The sequence below is a fragment of the Pinus tabuliformis genome, chromosome 2_1, assembly GCF_031772625.1.
Source record: "Pinus tabuliformis cultivar Carrire ecotype Pingquan chromosome 2_1, CPIR1, whole genome shotgun sequence".
Classification (NCBI taxonomy): domain Eukaryota; kingdom Viridiplantae; phylum Streptophyta; class Pinopsida; order Pinales; family Pinaceae; genus Pinus; species Pinus tabuliformis.
The window spans coordinates 464871317-464888474 of NC_142299.1; the positions used below are offsets into that span (position 1 = coordinate 464871317).

Below are 17158 nucleotides of genomic sequence, written 5' to 3' on the forward strand. Positions count from 1 at the left end.
GAGGGAGTGTTGATTTGGGGTAGCATCGGATGTGCTATAGCCACGAAATTTGGTGGAGAGGTTAATGTACATGAGATCTCGAATACCCAGAAAGGGTTTGGGCAAATTCTAAACAGTTTGGGAGATATTAAAATAATTAATATTTTTAATGGAGTCCCTAAGTCTAAACTTAGGGAAATTAAAATATTAATGTGAATTAATATAAAACTGTGTTAGAATGGTCCAAAAGTCATGGATCAAGACAAATCTAATCTTAGCCATTAATTAGAGACTTAATCTCGACCATTGATCTGTCAACAAGAGAAGTATAAGAGGAGGCTTGAAGGTCACTTGGAGAACACACCAAGAGATCAAGATTTTGACTTGCTGGGGTTGGGTTTGCTGAGAAAGTTGAGAGAGTGATCAGAGGTGCAGCTGAGGGGTAGTGAATACATGAGCAGAGAGGCAGAGATAGTACCGGAACAGCCGGGAAAGCTGACGCAGAGGGCAGAAGCCGGAATTGCTGGGAACAACCGGAACTGTCGGGAACAACCGGAACTGCTGGGAACGCTGATGCAGAGGGCAGAAGCCGAAATTGTCGGGAACAGCCGAGAACAATCGGAACTGCCGGGAACTACCGGAACAATCGGGAGAGCTGACGCAAAGGGCAAAAGCCAGAATTGCCGGAATAGTCGGAACTGCCGGGAACAGCTGGAACAGCCAGGAAAGTTGACGCAGAGGGCAGAAGCCGGAACTACTGGGAACAGTCGGAATTGCCGAAACAGCTGGGAAAACTGACGTAGAGGGCAGAAGTCGGAACTGCTGAGAACAGCCGAAACTGCTAGGAAGTGCTGGAACTGTCGGGAAAGCTGACGCAGAGGGCAAAAGAGGTTGACGTTGGGGTTTTTCGTGGGGCAGATTGGAGCTGAGGAGCTTCCAGAGTGTTTATCCGAGGTTTCAGCTGGAGCATCTGTCTCCAAAGGAGAGGTACTACTGCCAAGATTATTCTCTGTTGGGTGAGCCGATTTTGGCACCCATATTGTATTAAGAAACTGCATAATGATAAAATCCTTAGATAGCTATACCGATTTTCCTGCATTGGGTTTTTCTAGGAACATTGGTCCAAAAACAACGGTGTCACTTGTGTGCTTGTTTTGTTTCCTTCAGTTGATGATCTGTAATGTGTTGAGCATGTACTTGTATTTATTTCCAGTATTTACTTAGTAAATAACTTGTTAATTAACGAAACAAGTAGGTAGGAATAAATCAGAAAGTACATGAAGGGTTTCTAATGAGTTAGACTTAGAAATTCCAACAATTTTGTGCCTTGGAAACCCAAACCCTAGCCTAACTTCAACTTAAGGCTTATTTTGAGGGTTTTCTCTATTATTTTGTTGATTTAGTATTATAGCAAACCTTTTCTTTGACTTTTATATGTATAGGTATTCCTTTGTTGTTGTATATCAAGAAATCCTAGTTTATAGAAGTCTCAATCAAGTCTAGGTGCATGATACATTGCTCCTTTATTAAGAAAAACTGAGCCTTGTCCGTCATAGAGTGCCTTCACCTTGTCTATATTTTCATCACCTTGAGTCCTAAACTTAGAGTACCCTTATAGGTGAGTACTGGGAAGCCTCCCTTCTGGTGAAATTCTATTAAAGAGCAGGAGGAAGATTGCTGAGATGACAGTGGCAATCTCCCTCATTGTTGCTACAGGGTTTGGCCCTTGCCTTGTAAATCCCCTCACAAAGCCTACTAGATTTTGTGGCAACATGGACTGCTTGTAGGATGCGTAGCTATTGCCTATATCCACTAAGGAAATATATATGATTGTCTATGAAGTGCCACTATCCACTTGAGCCTTCAAGAACTCGAGGAACCATATTTTAAAGCATCTGCTAAAATCGTAGAAAGAGCTTGAACAATTGTTCTTGCCTCTTGGGAAGATTCCTAGAGGTGTCTAAAGTAAAACCATCTAGCCATCCTTTATTTTAGTTGTCTCCATTACCTATTTGGATATGCAATAGAACATTGATAGATTAATTGAGAGAATGTAAGCTTGGAAACTTTAACAACTTTTGGACATATTTATGATAATTTGCCTTTGACAATAAACCTTGCTATATTATCTGAAGAAATACTATTTTGGGTGCAATTTGAATCTTCAATATAATATGTCTCTTTTTGGGGTCTTTTGTGTTGAGAAATCAATGCTTGTAGTAATTAGGGATTTGATTCCTCTTTCTTGATAATTAATTGTGATGTGTGTTGGCTTCTTTTACTTCTTTATTATGTTATCTTTCATCAAGCAATTACCAAATTAAAAGTGCATGAAGATCACAAAAACAAGAGACACCAGGTGTAGGCACTTAGCTAGGGCAAAACTCCTATGAAAGGGATAACCCAGTCAAACTCTTCCTCTAGTAGATACAAATCAAGATGAGAAACTTCAAGGCCCTTTTGACCTAGATAGGAGCTCCTCCAGTCACCATGCCAACCCTTTCTTTAAGTAGACAAACTCTGCCAAATCCTCCAAGTGTCAGCTTATCAAATACTTCTTCAAACTAGAATTTTGGCCCCCCAGCAACAAAAGTTCAGACCTGCAGTTTTTGCAGAAATTTTGGTCCTTGCAACTTGCCCAGAAACTTTAGAAAACTCTCACGTGTGAGAGAGAGATGCTCCAAACTTCGATTTTTCTTCTTCCTTGAATTAGGTCTTCTTTCCTGCAATTCACTCTTCTTTTTCATCCTTTTTCTCTTGCAGATCGAACTTGTTGAGTGTGTGCTCCAAATGAGTCAATCTGTCTCTATTTATACTGCTTCCACATAGTCGAAATCCCTCTAACTGGGCCGACTTCTCTAGGGCATGGCTGACTTGGTGAGGAGGGGTAAAATGATTGTTTTGACTTAAAAGTAATTTTCTTTACATGATACAAAAGCCCAAGAGTGTTTAATAAATGTGACAAAGACTCTTTTGACTCAAGACAAAACCTAGAAGCCTTCAATGGAGGCTATGACCTAAAAAATAAATAAAAGAGCATGAAACCCATGCTTTAATTTTTTTTCTTTTCTTTATTATAGCATGACTCGAATACAGTTATGAAGACCGACACTAGTTACATTCTTCAACACTCCCTCTTAACTAGGGAGGTATTCATAATTATACATACGTAATAGGTACAGGGATGAACTCAAAATGATATGATCTAGGAAGAGTCAAAACACACGTATTGCTACAGATTAGATACTTGACCAAGGTATCTAACTAGGTGGGACTAAGGTGTGTTCCAAGCTTCAACCACTATAGTAACCATCAGGCTTCAATTCTAACAACAACCCAAAGATCTAGGTATCGTTTCCAAGGTCGGAGCTCCACAAGACCAATGATACCCTCCCTACTTTGGGATCTAGACATCATCACATAGGCAGGCCAAATGTCCTCCCAAGCATCAGGCACTCAGGCTTGGATGCTTCAAATCACCCTATCTACTAAATCTGTAATGTCAACTAGTCGAAGCATGCTTCTGAAATATTTGAACTTCTTATTTGGAAGAGCTTTTGTCAATACGTAAGCTACCTGTTCATCAGTTGGAATATATTGTAGCTTCACAACCCCATCCTGCACCAAACTTCTAATATAGTGGTACTTGTTATTAATATGCTTCGTCCTGGCATGGAACATGGGGTCTTCAGACATCTTGATGTTGCTTTGATTATCACAATTTATAACTGTAGGATCTAATGGTCCTCCAAACAAATCTGATAGAAGCTTTCTTAACCAAACTGCTTCTTTTCCTACTTCACATGCAACAACATATTCAGCCTCAACACTACTTAAAGCAACTGTATCTTGTTTTCTACTCATCCAAGAAATCATTGCATATCCAAAATTGAAACAACCACCGATAGTGCTTCTTCCATCTGTCTCACTGCCACCCCAATCAGAGTCGGTAAAACCTATTAATCGAATCTCCTTCCCATCATATTTTAGGCAGTGATGAATAGTTCCACGTAGGTATCTCAAAATGTGCTTTGTGTTGATTTGGGGTAGCATCGAATGTGCTCTAGCCATGAAATTTGGTGGAGAGGTTGGGGCACATGAGATCTCCAATACCTAGAAAGGGTTTGGGTAGATTCTAAACAGATCAGGAGATATTAAAATAATTAATATTTTTAATGGAGTCCCTAAGTCTAAACTTAGGGAAAATAAAATATTAATGTGTATTAATATGAATCTATATTAGAATGGTCCAAAAGACATGGATCGAGCCATATCTAATCTTAGCTTTTGATTAGGGACTTAATCTCGGCCGTTGAGATGTCAACAGAAAAAGTATAAGAGGAGGCTTGAGGGGCACTTGGAAAAAACACTAAGGGAGACTAGTCAGTTCAATTTTTGGAGCGAGGTTTGCTGAGAAATTGAACCAATGGTCTGGAGAGTAGTCAGGAGACAACAAGTACAGAATAGGGAGATGGGAGATCAGCGCAGAAGAGGCAGACGCAGAGCCAGAGGAAGCCACGCAGAGGCAGCAGAGACTGCACAGAGCCAAAAGGGCTTGCGTCATCCACGCAGAGGCTGCAGGAGTGACACAAAAGCCCAGAGAGGCTGCACAGAGCCTCAGTAGGCTGACACAGAGGGTTTAAGGCTATAACAGAGGTTAGTAGGGCCTACACTGGGTTTAGGAAAGTGCTGGAAGTTTGTCTATCTGTGGGTAAGCCAGTTTGGCACCCTGTTGTACAAGAAAATTGCTGAATAATAAAATCCTCCCTTGCTGCACCGGTTTTCCCACATTGGGTTTTTCCGGGGACATTAGTCCAAATTAACTGTGTCAATGTGTGCATATTTTTGTTTTCGTGTTACGTTGTAATATCTGCATCAATATTTATTTTAATGTTTGTTGAAGTAATTTCATGAGTAACTTATGATGAAATAAGTAGGAAAAGTAAATCAGTTGCTGCAGTGATAGAATTTTCACACTTTGCAGCTATCCAATGATCATGACGAGGTTCCATCTGAAATAGACTTAGATTATTAACAACAAAGCATATATTCGGTCTAGTGTTCAACAAGTACATCAAGGAGCCAACCAACTTTTGGTAACTTGTGGGATCAACAAGACTAGAATTAAAACTTCTCAACTTTTTTTAGATTTGTGATCATTGGAGTTATCATGGGCTTGGAGTCCATCATACTGAGCTTTTGTAACATCTTGATTATATACTTTCCTTGACCAAGATATATCTCATCGGGTTCTGCCAAACTTCCAAGCCCAAGTAGTAATGCATAAGTCCTAGATCTTTCATTTCAAATTCAACTGCTAGCATCTTCTTGCATTCTCGAATTTTGCGCTCCACACTTGTAACAAATAAATCATCCACATATAAAAGTATAATGACTGGTTTATTCTTCACTATCTTGATGTAGAGGTTTGCATCTACAAGAACTTTTGACAAATCCAATCCTTAAAAGATAGGCATCCATTCTTGCGTACCAAAACCTAGGAGCTTGCTTCAAGCCATATAGAGCTTTCTTTAACAAAATTATGACTCGGATCATCCATAGTATTATGTACATCTTGTCGATGTTTCAAATCCCAAAGGGGATCCATCTTTAGGACAAAAAGTGAGTGACAATTCGAGGGAAGAGTTTACCGACCAAAAACTAGATAAATAAATACCTAATGAATGAATAGAATATAATAAAAATCCGACTAATTCTTAATTCTTAATTCTTAAAAATAAATATATTATGATCATGACGAGGTTCCATCTGAAATAGACTTAGAATATTTACAACAAAGCATATATTCAGTCTAGTGTTCAACAAGTACATCAAGGAGCCAACCAACTTTTGGTAACTTTTGGGATCAACAAGACTAGAATCAAAACTTCTCAACTTTTTTAGATTTGTGATCATTGGAGTTGTCATGGGCTTGGAGTCCATCATACTGAGCTTTTGTAACATCTTGATTATATACTTTCCTTGACTAAGATATATCTCACCGGGTTTCTACCAAACTTCCAAGCCTAAGTAGTAATGCATAAGTCCTAGATCTTTCATTTCAAATTGAATTACTGGCATCTTCTTGCATTGTAGAATTCTGCGCTCCACACTTGTAGCAAATAAATCATCCGCATATAAAAGTATAATGACTGGTTCGTTCTTCACTATCTTTATGTAGAGGTTTGCATTTGCAGAACTTTTGGCAAATCCAATCCTTAAAAGGTAGGAATCCACTCTTGCGTACCAAAACCTAGGAGCTTGCTTCAAGCCATATAGAGCTTTCTTTAAGAAAATTATGACTCGGATCATCCACAATATTATGTACATCTTGTCGACGTTTTGAATCCCAAAGGGGATCCATCTTCAGGACAAAAAGTGAGTGATAGATCGAGAGAAGAGTTTACCGACCAAAAACCAGATAAATAAATACCTAATGAATGAACAAAATATAATAAAAATCTGACTAATTCTTAATTCTTAAAAATAAATATATTAAAACTAAACCAAAATAAAACAAACATTAATAAAATGACTATATAAAATAAATAATAAAACAATTAATATATTTTAATTTATTTATTTAAGTAATTAATAATTTATTGTTGAAATAGATACTAATTAATAATAATTAATTTGAATGAAATAACTAATCACTATAAATAATTAATTTTTAATTAATAATAAATAATTTATTTATTTATGATAATGATTTTTTATAAAAATTTTGGTAGAAACCTAATTCATTTAATAAATAATAATAATAAAATTTTATTAATTTGTTGAAATAGATAATTATTAATAATAAATAATTTATTTATTGAAAAATGCTTGAAACCTAATTCACTTAATTAGTAATAAATTATTATTTTTATATGTTGAAATAAATAAAAAATTATTATTATTAATTAATTAAATTAATAATTTTTTACTCATATTTAACTTATATTATTAATAATTATTTATTGAACTGTTAATAATAATCAGTTATTTATTCTTAATAAATAAATGATTATTATTTTGAATAAATAATTATTAATAATAACTCATTCATTCATTAATAATTAATTATTTAACTAATAATTTTGAATTAATATATTTTAATAGAATAACTAATTAATGAATTAATTAAGATGTTAGTTAAATTGTTTATATATCATTTATATTTCTAAAGAGATTTAGGGTAAGCAGAGAGGGTTTTACCTTAGATACTATACCTCAGAAGATCTTGAAGCGTTGATATGCCTAATCAGGGGAAACCAATTTCCATTGATCTCATTCCCACTATACCTGTTGAGGTTATGCGGATATTTCATAATCTCAAGTGGCTCTTTGATTTCCTCTTTTGATAATGATCTTCCTTGGTGATAATTTTGGCGTTCTCCAAACAAACATGATGCTTGGTTTTCGAGGAGTGTTCTGCAAGGGCTGAAGTGCACGATCTCCCATTCTTAATATCTGCTCTGTGCTCTTTAAGTCTTGTTTTTAAAGACTGCCCTGTCTCTCTAATATAACTCTGCCGCAAGAACAATCAATCTTATAAACTCCCTTGAGCTGTTGTTAATCGATGTTATCCTTGCAGACCTCATTCTTTGCTTAATCGTTTCACATGTCGTAAACTGTGTGAAAATGTCATTCTTTCTTAAAATCTTGGCGATCTTATCCGTAACTCCTCGAATGAATGGGAGATAAACTTTCCCGCAATTTTCTTGAGTGCCCTTGAAGAGGACATTTCCTTCAACGCTTTTTATAGCTTTCTTAATATCCTTCTCCTTGTATCCCATATCCTTAAAAACAGAGATTAAGTGCTTAATTTGTTCATTAAGGTGATCAGAGTCAGATATTCAATACGTATATCCTTGGATCTTTTGTATGCAAGATTTTCATCAAATATGACATCCTTGTTGACTTCAATTCACCTTTCTTCTTTAATGTAGATCCTATAAGCCTTTGATGAAAGGCTATAACCAACGAAGATACTGTTTATGCTTATAGAGTCTAGCTTTTTTCGCTTGTCTTTTGGAACATGTATGTATGCAGGGCATCCAAATATTTGGAGATGGTCTACACATGGCTTCCTTCCTGAGAATGCTTCTTTCGGTGTCATATTATCAAGGATTCTATGAGGACTTCTATTTTGTATGTATACTGTTGTCATGGCTGCTTCTCCCCATAGGAATTTTGGTAGGTCTTGATCAAATGTCATAGTTCTTATGCATTCCTCAATGGTTCTATTCTTCCTTTTTGCTACTCCATTTTGTTCGGGATTGTAGGGAACTATGAGCTCCCTCTTAATTCCTGTTTCTTTGCATTAGTAACTTGATTTTGGCATAAAATTACAAGTAGTATGAGTAGCCAAGCGTCACTTACAAGGCATTGATATTGTGTTATGGTTTTAAACAGCAAACATAGACACAATTACATGAGTTTTAAGATATATTTTTATTGTGAAAAAATAGGACCAATGTCTGGAATGATATGAATGCAATGATTTTATTTTTTTCCATTCTTAAAAAGCACTAGAGAGTTTTGCTTCCTGAGAGAAATAGATACAACTCTCATTAGATATTATGTGGTAACGATTTTTGCTACTAAACCTGCTGGCTTCACTTGCAGGGCAGCCACATTGCAATGGAATGGAGAAGGTGCATTTTTGTTCACATCAAGTAGTGCCGTTTATGCTTGCAATGATAATGGACTGTGCCTTGAGGTAACCGCCGTGTTCTCTTCTATGCAATTATTTATAACATAAATTTTGTTCTGTGAACCACTTTTATAAGTTTTTAAACTTCCAGATTTGGAAATACCAAAGGCACTTTCAAGGCAATAAATTCTGAAATTAATATGTTGGGTTAGTTAAATTATTAGATTAAGTACACTGACGGTTATATTTTTCACCCCCTGTTGTATTATAGTGATGAGTAACCAAAAACTACTTTTAGTTATTTACCTTACCCCAGTTTCTGTTGACTTTCTTTATTCTGTCACCTGACCTCTCTCCAAAATCTCAAATATGCTAGCACAATATTACGTGATAATTGAAAGGCTATTTGTGAGACCTTACCAACTTTAAGCTTAGATTGTATTTTCTTTGTTTTGGTTTCAGGATGGATTATCAGATGCCTGTGTTTCACATGGTGAGCCTGACACTATAGGTTTCTCCTTGCTTCACAAGAAATTTCTGAAAGATGATATGTTATCATATTCATGAAATTCCTACATTGGACAAAAATATAACGACTCATATAATTGCTGACATAGGGATTTTATTGATTGTTAAGTATGAGCAGTCAAGAAGACTTCCAAATGTAGAATACAAGGGTTGGGTCATGAAAAATGTGTTATGAATAAAATATATATAAAAAATAATGTAAATAATAATAGACATAAACAATGATTAATTAACTAATAGTTAGTATTAAGAGGCATGTTCTAAGGACATGACTGTTTGTGAATAGGTACCTGCCTAGGTATTTCAACAAGCTCTCGCCTTCAATTGTAATCATCATTTCGATTGTATTCAAATATTCTTTTATAATATATTATCTGTCCCACGATGGACATTGGTATTAGAGCATACTGCTGATGTATACGAACTTTGTTCGTTACATTGGTATTAGAGCATTCCTCTGAGTATATGAACTTTGTTTGTTACATTAGTAACAGAGTATTCCTATGAGTATATTAACTTCGTTCATTACATTGCTATCAGAGTTGTTAAACAGTCAAATGTGTCAATAATCACAGTAATATTATCAGAATTTAATTTTAATGTAAGACGCTTCAGAAAACCCTGCATGCATTCATATAAAATAATTTCGAATGATTAGCCCGGGATCAAGAACTGGCTGGGCTCTTTCAGAAAACACAATCCGGGAGTTGGTTGGTTCAGCCGAGAACTTCCCCTAATGCCCGGTAATCTGAAAAAAAAAGGATTTCTTGCACAACTTAAAATCAACCATTAACATGGAGGGGAAAAACAATAGTGAAACCCAGATCAAATGGAGATACCTGTCACTATATTTCAGAATCTAAACTATCATTCAAACCCCAAAGATCAGACAAGAAACCTGTGCCTAGATTAATATTTCATTAAGCTATCATCAATGGCTGAAAATAAAATCATGTAGAAAAATAAAACAATCTTACAGCATTTTCATAAGAGTAACACCAGCAAGATTTTTGACCCCAAAGTCTTTCTTTATTAGCACAAAAAATGACTACAAGAGAGCTTTCTTTAACACCAGACTCTCAGATCTAATCTGATTTCAAATGACCCCTAGCACCCTATTTAAAGGAAAATTTCCCAACGGCTAGTTCGAGTGATCCATGTCAAACTAATCTCGACCGTCGATGAGGATCAAGATATCCCTTAATCTCATCCGTCGAATTTTTAATGCATTAAAAATTGAAATTTATTTACTCAAAAATATTATTTTATTATTTTTAAGTTTTTTATTTTATTTTATTTTTTTAAATTTTAAATTTTTATTTATTTTTTAGTTATTTTTTAATATTTTTTTTTTTTTTTTTTTTAATTTTTAATTATTTTTAAATGGATCCTCAAACTTAGCCTTTGGGAAAAATGACCTAGGACCTATGACTTAGGACTTTATGAGGGGATTAGAACATTTTCTAACCCTCAAGACACTTTACATCATGACTTTTACAAATTTACATCTCAAGGGGGGAAAACCCATTTGACATAGACCCTCATAAACCACCCAATTCTGCGACACAATTATAATCTAGCAGATTAATACACTAGGATTCTCCTAAGATTCTAATGACAAAATCCATTCCGGCTTTGGCGTTAGGCTGAAGGAAAACTCTGCCGATCATGGATCGGTGGGACAAAAAACCTTCCGAAACGTATATTATCACTAGAAAATTAGGTCCACCTAGTCTTTCCATAGATGACTCATATCTGCTTAAGATTATTTACAGTTCACACATGTAGACTGGGTTTACAACATAATATGATCAAGTCGACGATGACTGTCGAATGGCACGGACATGTCGATCAAGTGCTATCCCTTTTTGCGAAGAAAAAGGGGGTGTACTGCTATGGGTAGTTGACACGTAGTGGTCAACATCTGGCTCCACTTGGGGACACGTTGCTGCACTGTAGGAACGTGAGAATCCATAATCTGCATCCATGCAACACACAACAAAATATATGTAGCGTCCGTCCAAAAAATCATCATATAACATTAAGAACATGAAAGATATAAGCTCTTCATTTATTAACTATCTAACAACATAAAAAAATAAATCTAATCCTAAAACAGAAATGAAAATGCTGAAAAAACAAGTAGTAGGGTTAGAAATACAGCGGATGCCCCATGGCATCATATGTGTTCAATATAGCGTATATTGAGCATTTGCCTACTTTCAGGCAAATCTGTCAGCTGCTTGTCGGATGTGCCATGTCCAATTCTACATATGGTAGGACTTTTTCCTATCCGAAAATCAAGCTGCTCGCGGCCGTCTGATGCATCAAATCTTCTTCTCTTTTTCTTTCTTTTGCACTTTTTCTTCCTGGCAGGCTGTATCACTGATGACATGGAACTTTCTGCTTCAAAGCTATTAGATGAAGTATGTAAGATATGTGTGACATGTCTTTCTTCATCCTGCATCTGATCTTTATCGTTTTTAATTTTATCTGGATCACCTTCAATTAACCACCTTTCAATCGAACCAATGACCTCCTCATAATAAGATGGAGCTTGTTGCAGCAAATGAGAAGGCTCCTGATCTATTGATGTTTCCTAGTTTCTCTCATCCTTAATCTGCTGTTGAAATTTATGTACCTGTATTGTAATGGCATTTATCTGGCTAGAATGTTCAACTTTCATGGCATTGATTTCCCTGGCATGATCTTCTTCTATGGTCAATAACTTTTTTTGAAGACATATCTGATTAGCTCCCATATCTTTTATTACTTTATCGTCTTTTTCCTTTATGGTCATTAAGCAATGTTGCATAGAGTTTATCTCTTCCTTATGATTTGCTTGCATGGTCGTAATATTTTCCTCTAAGCCTGATAACTTGCTTTGCATAAAACTAATTTCTGTGTCATGATTAGTTTTCATGGCCTCAATTTCCTTAGCATGCTGATTTTGCATGATCTCCATCTCCCTATTACGTTTTTCCAAGTGGGTGCATAAAGTTCTCACATCATTGGCGTAATTAGTTTGATTAATCTCCATATTTTTTACCAACAGCATTAGATCTTGTATAATTTGCTTCTGATCTTCCTTTTCATTGTCAACAATGTTTTTACAATTTGTTCCTACTTTTCCACTATGATCTGCAATGGTACAAGTGGATGGCAAATTCTGATATGAAGCATTGTCTTGAAATCTTTCATCGATAGCTGGACCTTTTATAAGATTATTTTCATTCTGTTGCACAATTTTAGAGGCACAAGGCGAGCTATCTGGATACCATATCTATCTTTAAAAGCATCGACAATGTCTTGCAAAGAAGTGAAGGAATCTTGAGGACAATTATTAAACCAATTCAAAGCATCATCTTCTAAAGAAAGGACAAATAGACGCATTTTGACATCTTCATGATTATACTGAGGAGATCTACAATACATGATCATTATTCGAGTAAACCAGCCTAGATGCTTTTTAACAGCGACTGAATCACCACCCGAGAACACAGGTAATTTAGAATTGGCCGCCTCTGGAATATCATGGCGAACACCGGTAAAATGACATGGTTTAAACAAATAATCCATGATGAATAATAAGGGATCAAATGGATGATAGAAAGAGATCTCTGCTCAAGAAAATTAATAAATGAAAGAAGTGGAGTCGCCACTTGAACAATGAATCTAATTCTAGGATCCAAAAAGCAACCAATAAGCAGATATGAGGGAGGCTTCTTGTCTGGGAAAAATAAGAAAATGGAGTCGCCACCCAAACAAGAAACGAATTGAAGAGAAGTTGCTGATATGACGAAAGATAAGGTGATGAAAAGATCCAAATGATGCCAAAAAATGTTGACTCTGCCAGCTCAAATGAGATATGCGAAAGATGAAAGAATGATAAATGTCGTTGAAACGCCAGGGCCAGAAAATCTTTGTCACCAGCAACGGCACCAAAAAAAAAAATGTTGGCGTTGCCGGCTCAAACGAACGATAGAAAGATGAATGATGAATGATAAAAAGTCATTGAAACACCGAGAATAAAGTATCCCCGACAACGGCGCCAAAAAATGTTGTCGCACAGATCGTCACGACAACGCTCAGATCGGGGGCTGTCACCCTGATCCCCGATCTCTCTGTTTAACCCTGTCTCCCGCGGCTAAGGGGGGTAGACCCTATAGGAAAATGGATGACCGACTGTGAATCAGTTGGTTTGGGAGACACGAAAGGAAACTAGCACTAAATAGATTTTATTAATTTAATGGACCAATGCCTTATGGGGTTAATGTTTAAATGATTACTTACTAAATGATGCAGAAATTTAAACCGTGTAGAGCAATCATTTATCATCAAATAACTCGAACGATGCAAGATATCTGTAATGACCCATCATTAATATAGAGAGCACGAGAATATTAGCATGCATACGATGCATGCATATGATAGCTACATATGCATGTATCGCATGCACTGCACTATTAACTATATTCTAAGTTACCTAAAATATTAAATATCCTGACACCCCTTCATATAGAAAAGTCGCATTCACCCATCAGCACATATTACTTAATGCCTCATGATTAATGAGCGATTACCAATGATATTAAGTTTAAAAGTATAAAGTAAAAAGGGTTATAAAGAAAATAAATGTAAAGAATTATGTAAAGTCTTAAAAATCAGGTTATATAATTATCTATTTGAGAAATTTTAATAAAGTATGTGAATGAATTATTAAAGGGATAAATTAAATCAAAATAAAGCATAGGACAAATAATTAAACATAGGACTTAGGACTTTTAATTAAACATATAAAAATTTTAATCAAAGTGAAATGGCACATGTTAAAATATCCTGAAGATAAGATACGACTCTGCATGTTGAGAGGTGTCATTGAGAAGGGAAGCGGTGGGCTCATAGGTGGAGGGAGCAACCACCGCTAATAAAGGGTACATAAGGAGAGGCCGAAAGAGAAAAAGGGAGGTCCGTGTTCTTTGCCTTGAGAGGGTATTTGCTGTGAGTGGGAAAGAAACTGATTCGGGTGCTGTTGGAGGAGGAAGGAGAGGAAATTTACACATACTGGTTATGATTCGGAACTATTGAGCCTTGCTTGTTTTGAAGTTTCTGGGCACGGGGGAACGGTATGCATCGGTTGAGAAGCATACTGGATCGAGTATCTAGGTATACTCGATTTGGCTGGGTGGTTTTGGTCATTCGGTAACGAGAGCTCTGGAGAAGTTCTGCAGCGTCCTCATCGCAACAGCAGTAGCAGACCAGGTAAGTACTTCATCAAATCAATTAATACTATTTCAAACAGTTCGGTAAATTTTTACAGTTTCACCATCTTTACAGTTTCACAGATTCACCATCTTTATAGTTTCACAGTTCAGTAATGGCTCTTTATTTAGTACGGCCACTACATATGGTATCAGAGCGTTCGTTCAAACCCTGCGACCTCAGAGGCCCTACGCAATTTTGTGGTTGCTTCGATTCACTGCACAAATAGTCATCTTCTGTAAATTAGCCGTAAATTTGTTTTCTCCTGAATTTCGCAACGCGGCAATCTCCGCAATTTTGCGCAGCATTTTACCATATATGTGAAAGGCGAAGAAACTGCAAGAATTTCAGAAAAGGAGAGCACGGCAGCAATTATTTTAAGAATCTGCTAGCTTCAAGAAATTATCAGAAAAGAAGAGGCGCTGTGCATAGATAAGGCGAACTTTGGAGGAAAGAATAGGCAAACGTACCTAAACAATGTTTAGGGCGGAAAAAAAAAATATTTGCCCTAAAAGGACTAATTGTGTAATTATGCTGGTTCGCTGCTAAGAAGAACGTAAATATTTCTCCGGTTTCTCAAATTTCATGATATTGCAGAGATGTGAACCAGCTTTACACAAAGGCGCGTAACAGTGGATGATATTTTCGCGTAACAGTGGGTGAAATTTGCAATTGATGAGATAGGTATTTTTTATGGCGAATTCCGAAGTAATTCCTGGAACACTCGAAGGTTCTGTGAATTCCTCATCCCTTCACAAAGAAAGTTCTGTTGTCTGCTTGTTAAACAAGCGTATAAGAGCCCTCCGTAAAAAGTATAATCGGATTCTGCAAATTGAAGAGAACAAATCACACGGAAAGGTTATCAACAAAGAGCAGGAGGAAGTTCTCTGCTCAAAAAATGGTGTAGCAGTTCTCATTGATGAATTGGAGAAGTTGAAACAACCTTTGAGTAATGCTCTCAGGGAAGAGCTTGCAGAACGGGAGAGGGAATTCGTGGATTCTGTTCTCAAGAGACCAGATGAAGACGGCGGTTCTACAAATGATAAAGAACACAGTTCTGTAACCGATAAAGAACACAGCTTCGCCGATGATGGAGGCTTAAATAATGAGGACTCTGACGGGAAAGGAATTATGGCAAATGGATGCTCCGAAGAATCTAGAAAGGACCACGAGGAGAGCTCTGCAATGGACAAAGAGGCTCCCGATATAATTGCCGTTGCAGACCTCTTGAAGGTTCTGTATTTTGCAAAATTATTCAATGTCTGTTCTCTTAATAGACTCGCATCAATTATGTGGACAAAAACGCATGAAAGAATTTCTTGTCTTTCCTATGATTATGTCACGGAGGATGCTACAGATCATCTCCGAGAAGAAGATCTTGATGCATTATCGATGATTGGATCATTTATGACATCGAGGCCACCTAATGCAACTATTTCACACAAGGATGCCTTTCAGATTTGTGTGCATCATGCAAGGCAGTGGTTATGCGACTCGGACCAGCCCATTCACGCAAACTCATCTCTTTCTTATAAAAATTTGAGGGAGAGACTGAACAGGATTCTTTCATCGGAGTATTTCATCACAACTCCTGAATTAAAGACAATCAGTCATGAAACTGCAGCCACAGCAGCCACAGCTGCTGGACAGTATGTTCCTGAAGTTTTTTATGCATCACTTATCTGCTGAAGATGAGCTTCTTCGTCTGGAACATGTATCAAATTACATTCAACAGCAATTTTCATGGCCAGTGGCAGATGGACGGCCAACAATTTTCTATCACCGTCCTCGAGAGAGAACATCTTAACATGCCAACACGTTAAAACCCCAACAATGGCGATGAAGGAGGTTCTGGCAGGATTGCACACGGAACGGGCGTGCGTGCGTGCTTTAAGAATGGCGAGAAACAAGGTTTCAGCGAGAACCGAAAACGGGACGCGAATCTTTAGGGCGTATATGCTATTTTGAAGGTGTCTGTCTTATATTTTTCGAAATGTTACCTGCCAACTGCCTCCGTTTGGTCTCTTATGGAGGAAGAGGACTCCAGTACCCTGCTCTTTCTTCGTCAGACTCTAAATATTATGGATTGCCCTTGAAATTGAATAAATTTTTCCGGAGAAAGCGTTTTCTTGTTTTGTATATACGGCATTTTAACCTCCGGACGTTGAAATCCAACCGTTACCAGTCGGGAATCAGCTACCCACAATATAAGTGCTACAATATCCAGTAAATTCACAATTCTTTAGCGATAATCTAGCAATTTAAAACTTCGAAGGATAAAGTTCGATACACAACCATGTAATTTTAAACGCTAACCAAATATCACATTCATGTAGCTAATCTTCAAAATGATCATTCAAGCATGCTAAATCACATGAAAATGATAAACATTAATTCCACATCAAAATTTTAGCCTCAGCAGGAGAAATAAAAAGTGATAAATCCTTGAGCTAAGACTGAATATGGCAAAAATTTCCAAAAATATATTTTTATGTTTTTCAGATAAAACTAAATGAAACATTTAAATAAAAAAATCTAAATGATATTAAATCTAAAGTTTAAACTAAATTAAATCAAGATCTAAACTATAAGAAAACAATTTCTTTATGCTTTTTTAAAGCTTTATAATTTTTATGAATTTTTTATTGTTATATTTTTTAAAACAAAACTTAAAAATAAAATCTAAACTAAAACTAAAACAAAACTTGACACTAAAGTCTAATAAACAGGAACGTTTGTCTTTTT

The 17158-nt window shown here is 36.3% G+C and overlaps 1 protein-coding gene and 1 pseudogene across 4 annotated transcripts in view; both read left to right on the top strand.

Annotated features, from left to right (window-relative positions):
* Window positions 1-17158, top strand: part of LOC149200936 (uncharacterized) — a 124604-nt gene that overhangs the window by 74930 nt on the left and 32516 nt on the right. For all 4 annotated transcript variants that reach the window (XM_089399647.1, XM_089399648.1, XM_089399649.1 and 1 more), the window contains one exon: window positions 8596-8689. In XM_089399647.1, the coding sequence (XP_089255773.1) occupies window positions 8596-8689 (94 nt within the window). The remainder of the gene's footprint in view (window positions 1-8595; window positions 8690-17158) is intronic.
* LOC149200937 (uncharacterized) lies at window positions 14706-16597 on the top strand (annotated as a pseudogene).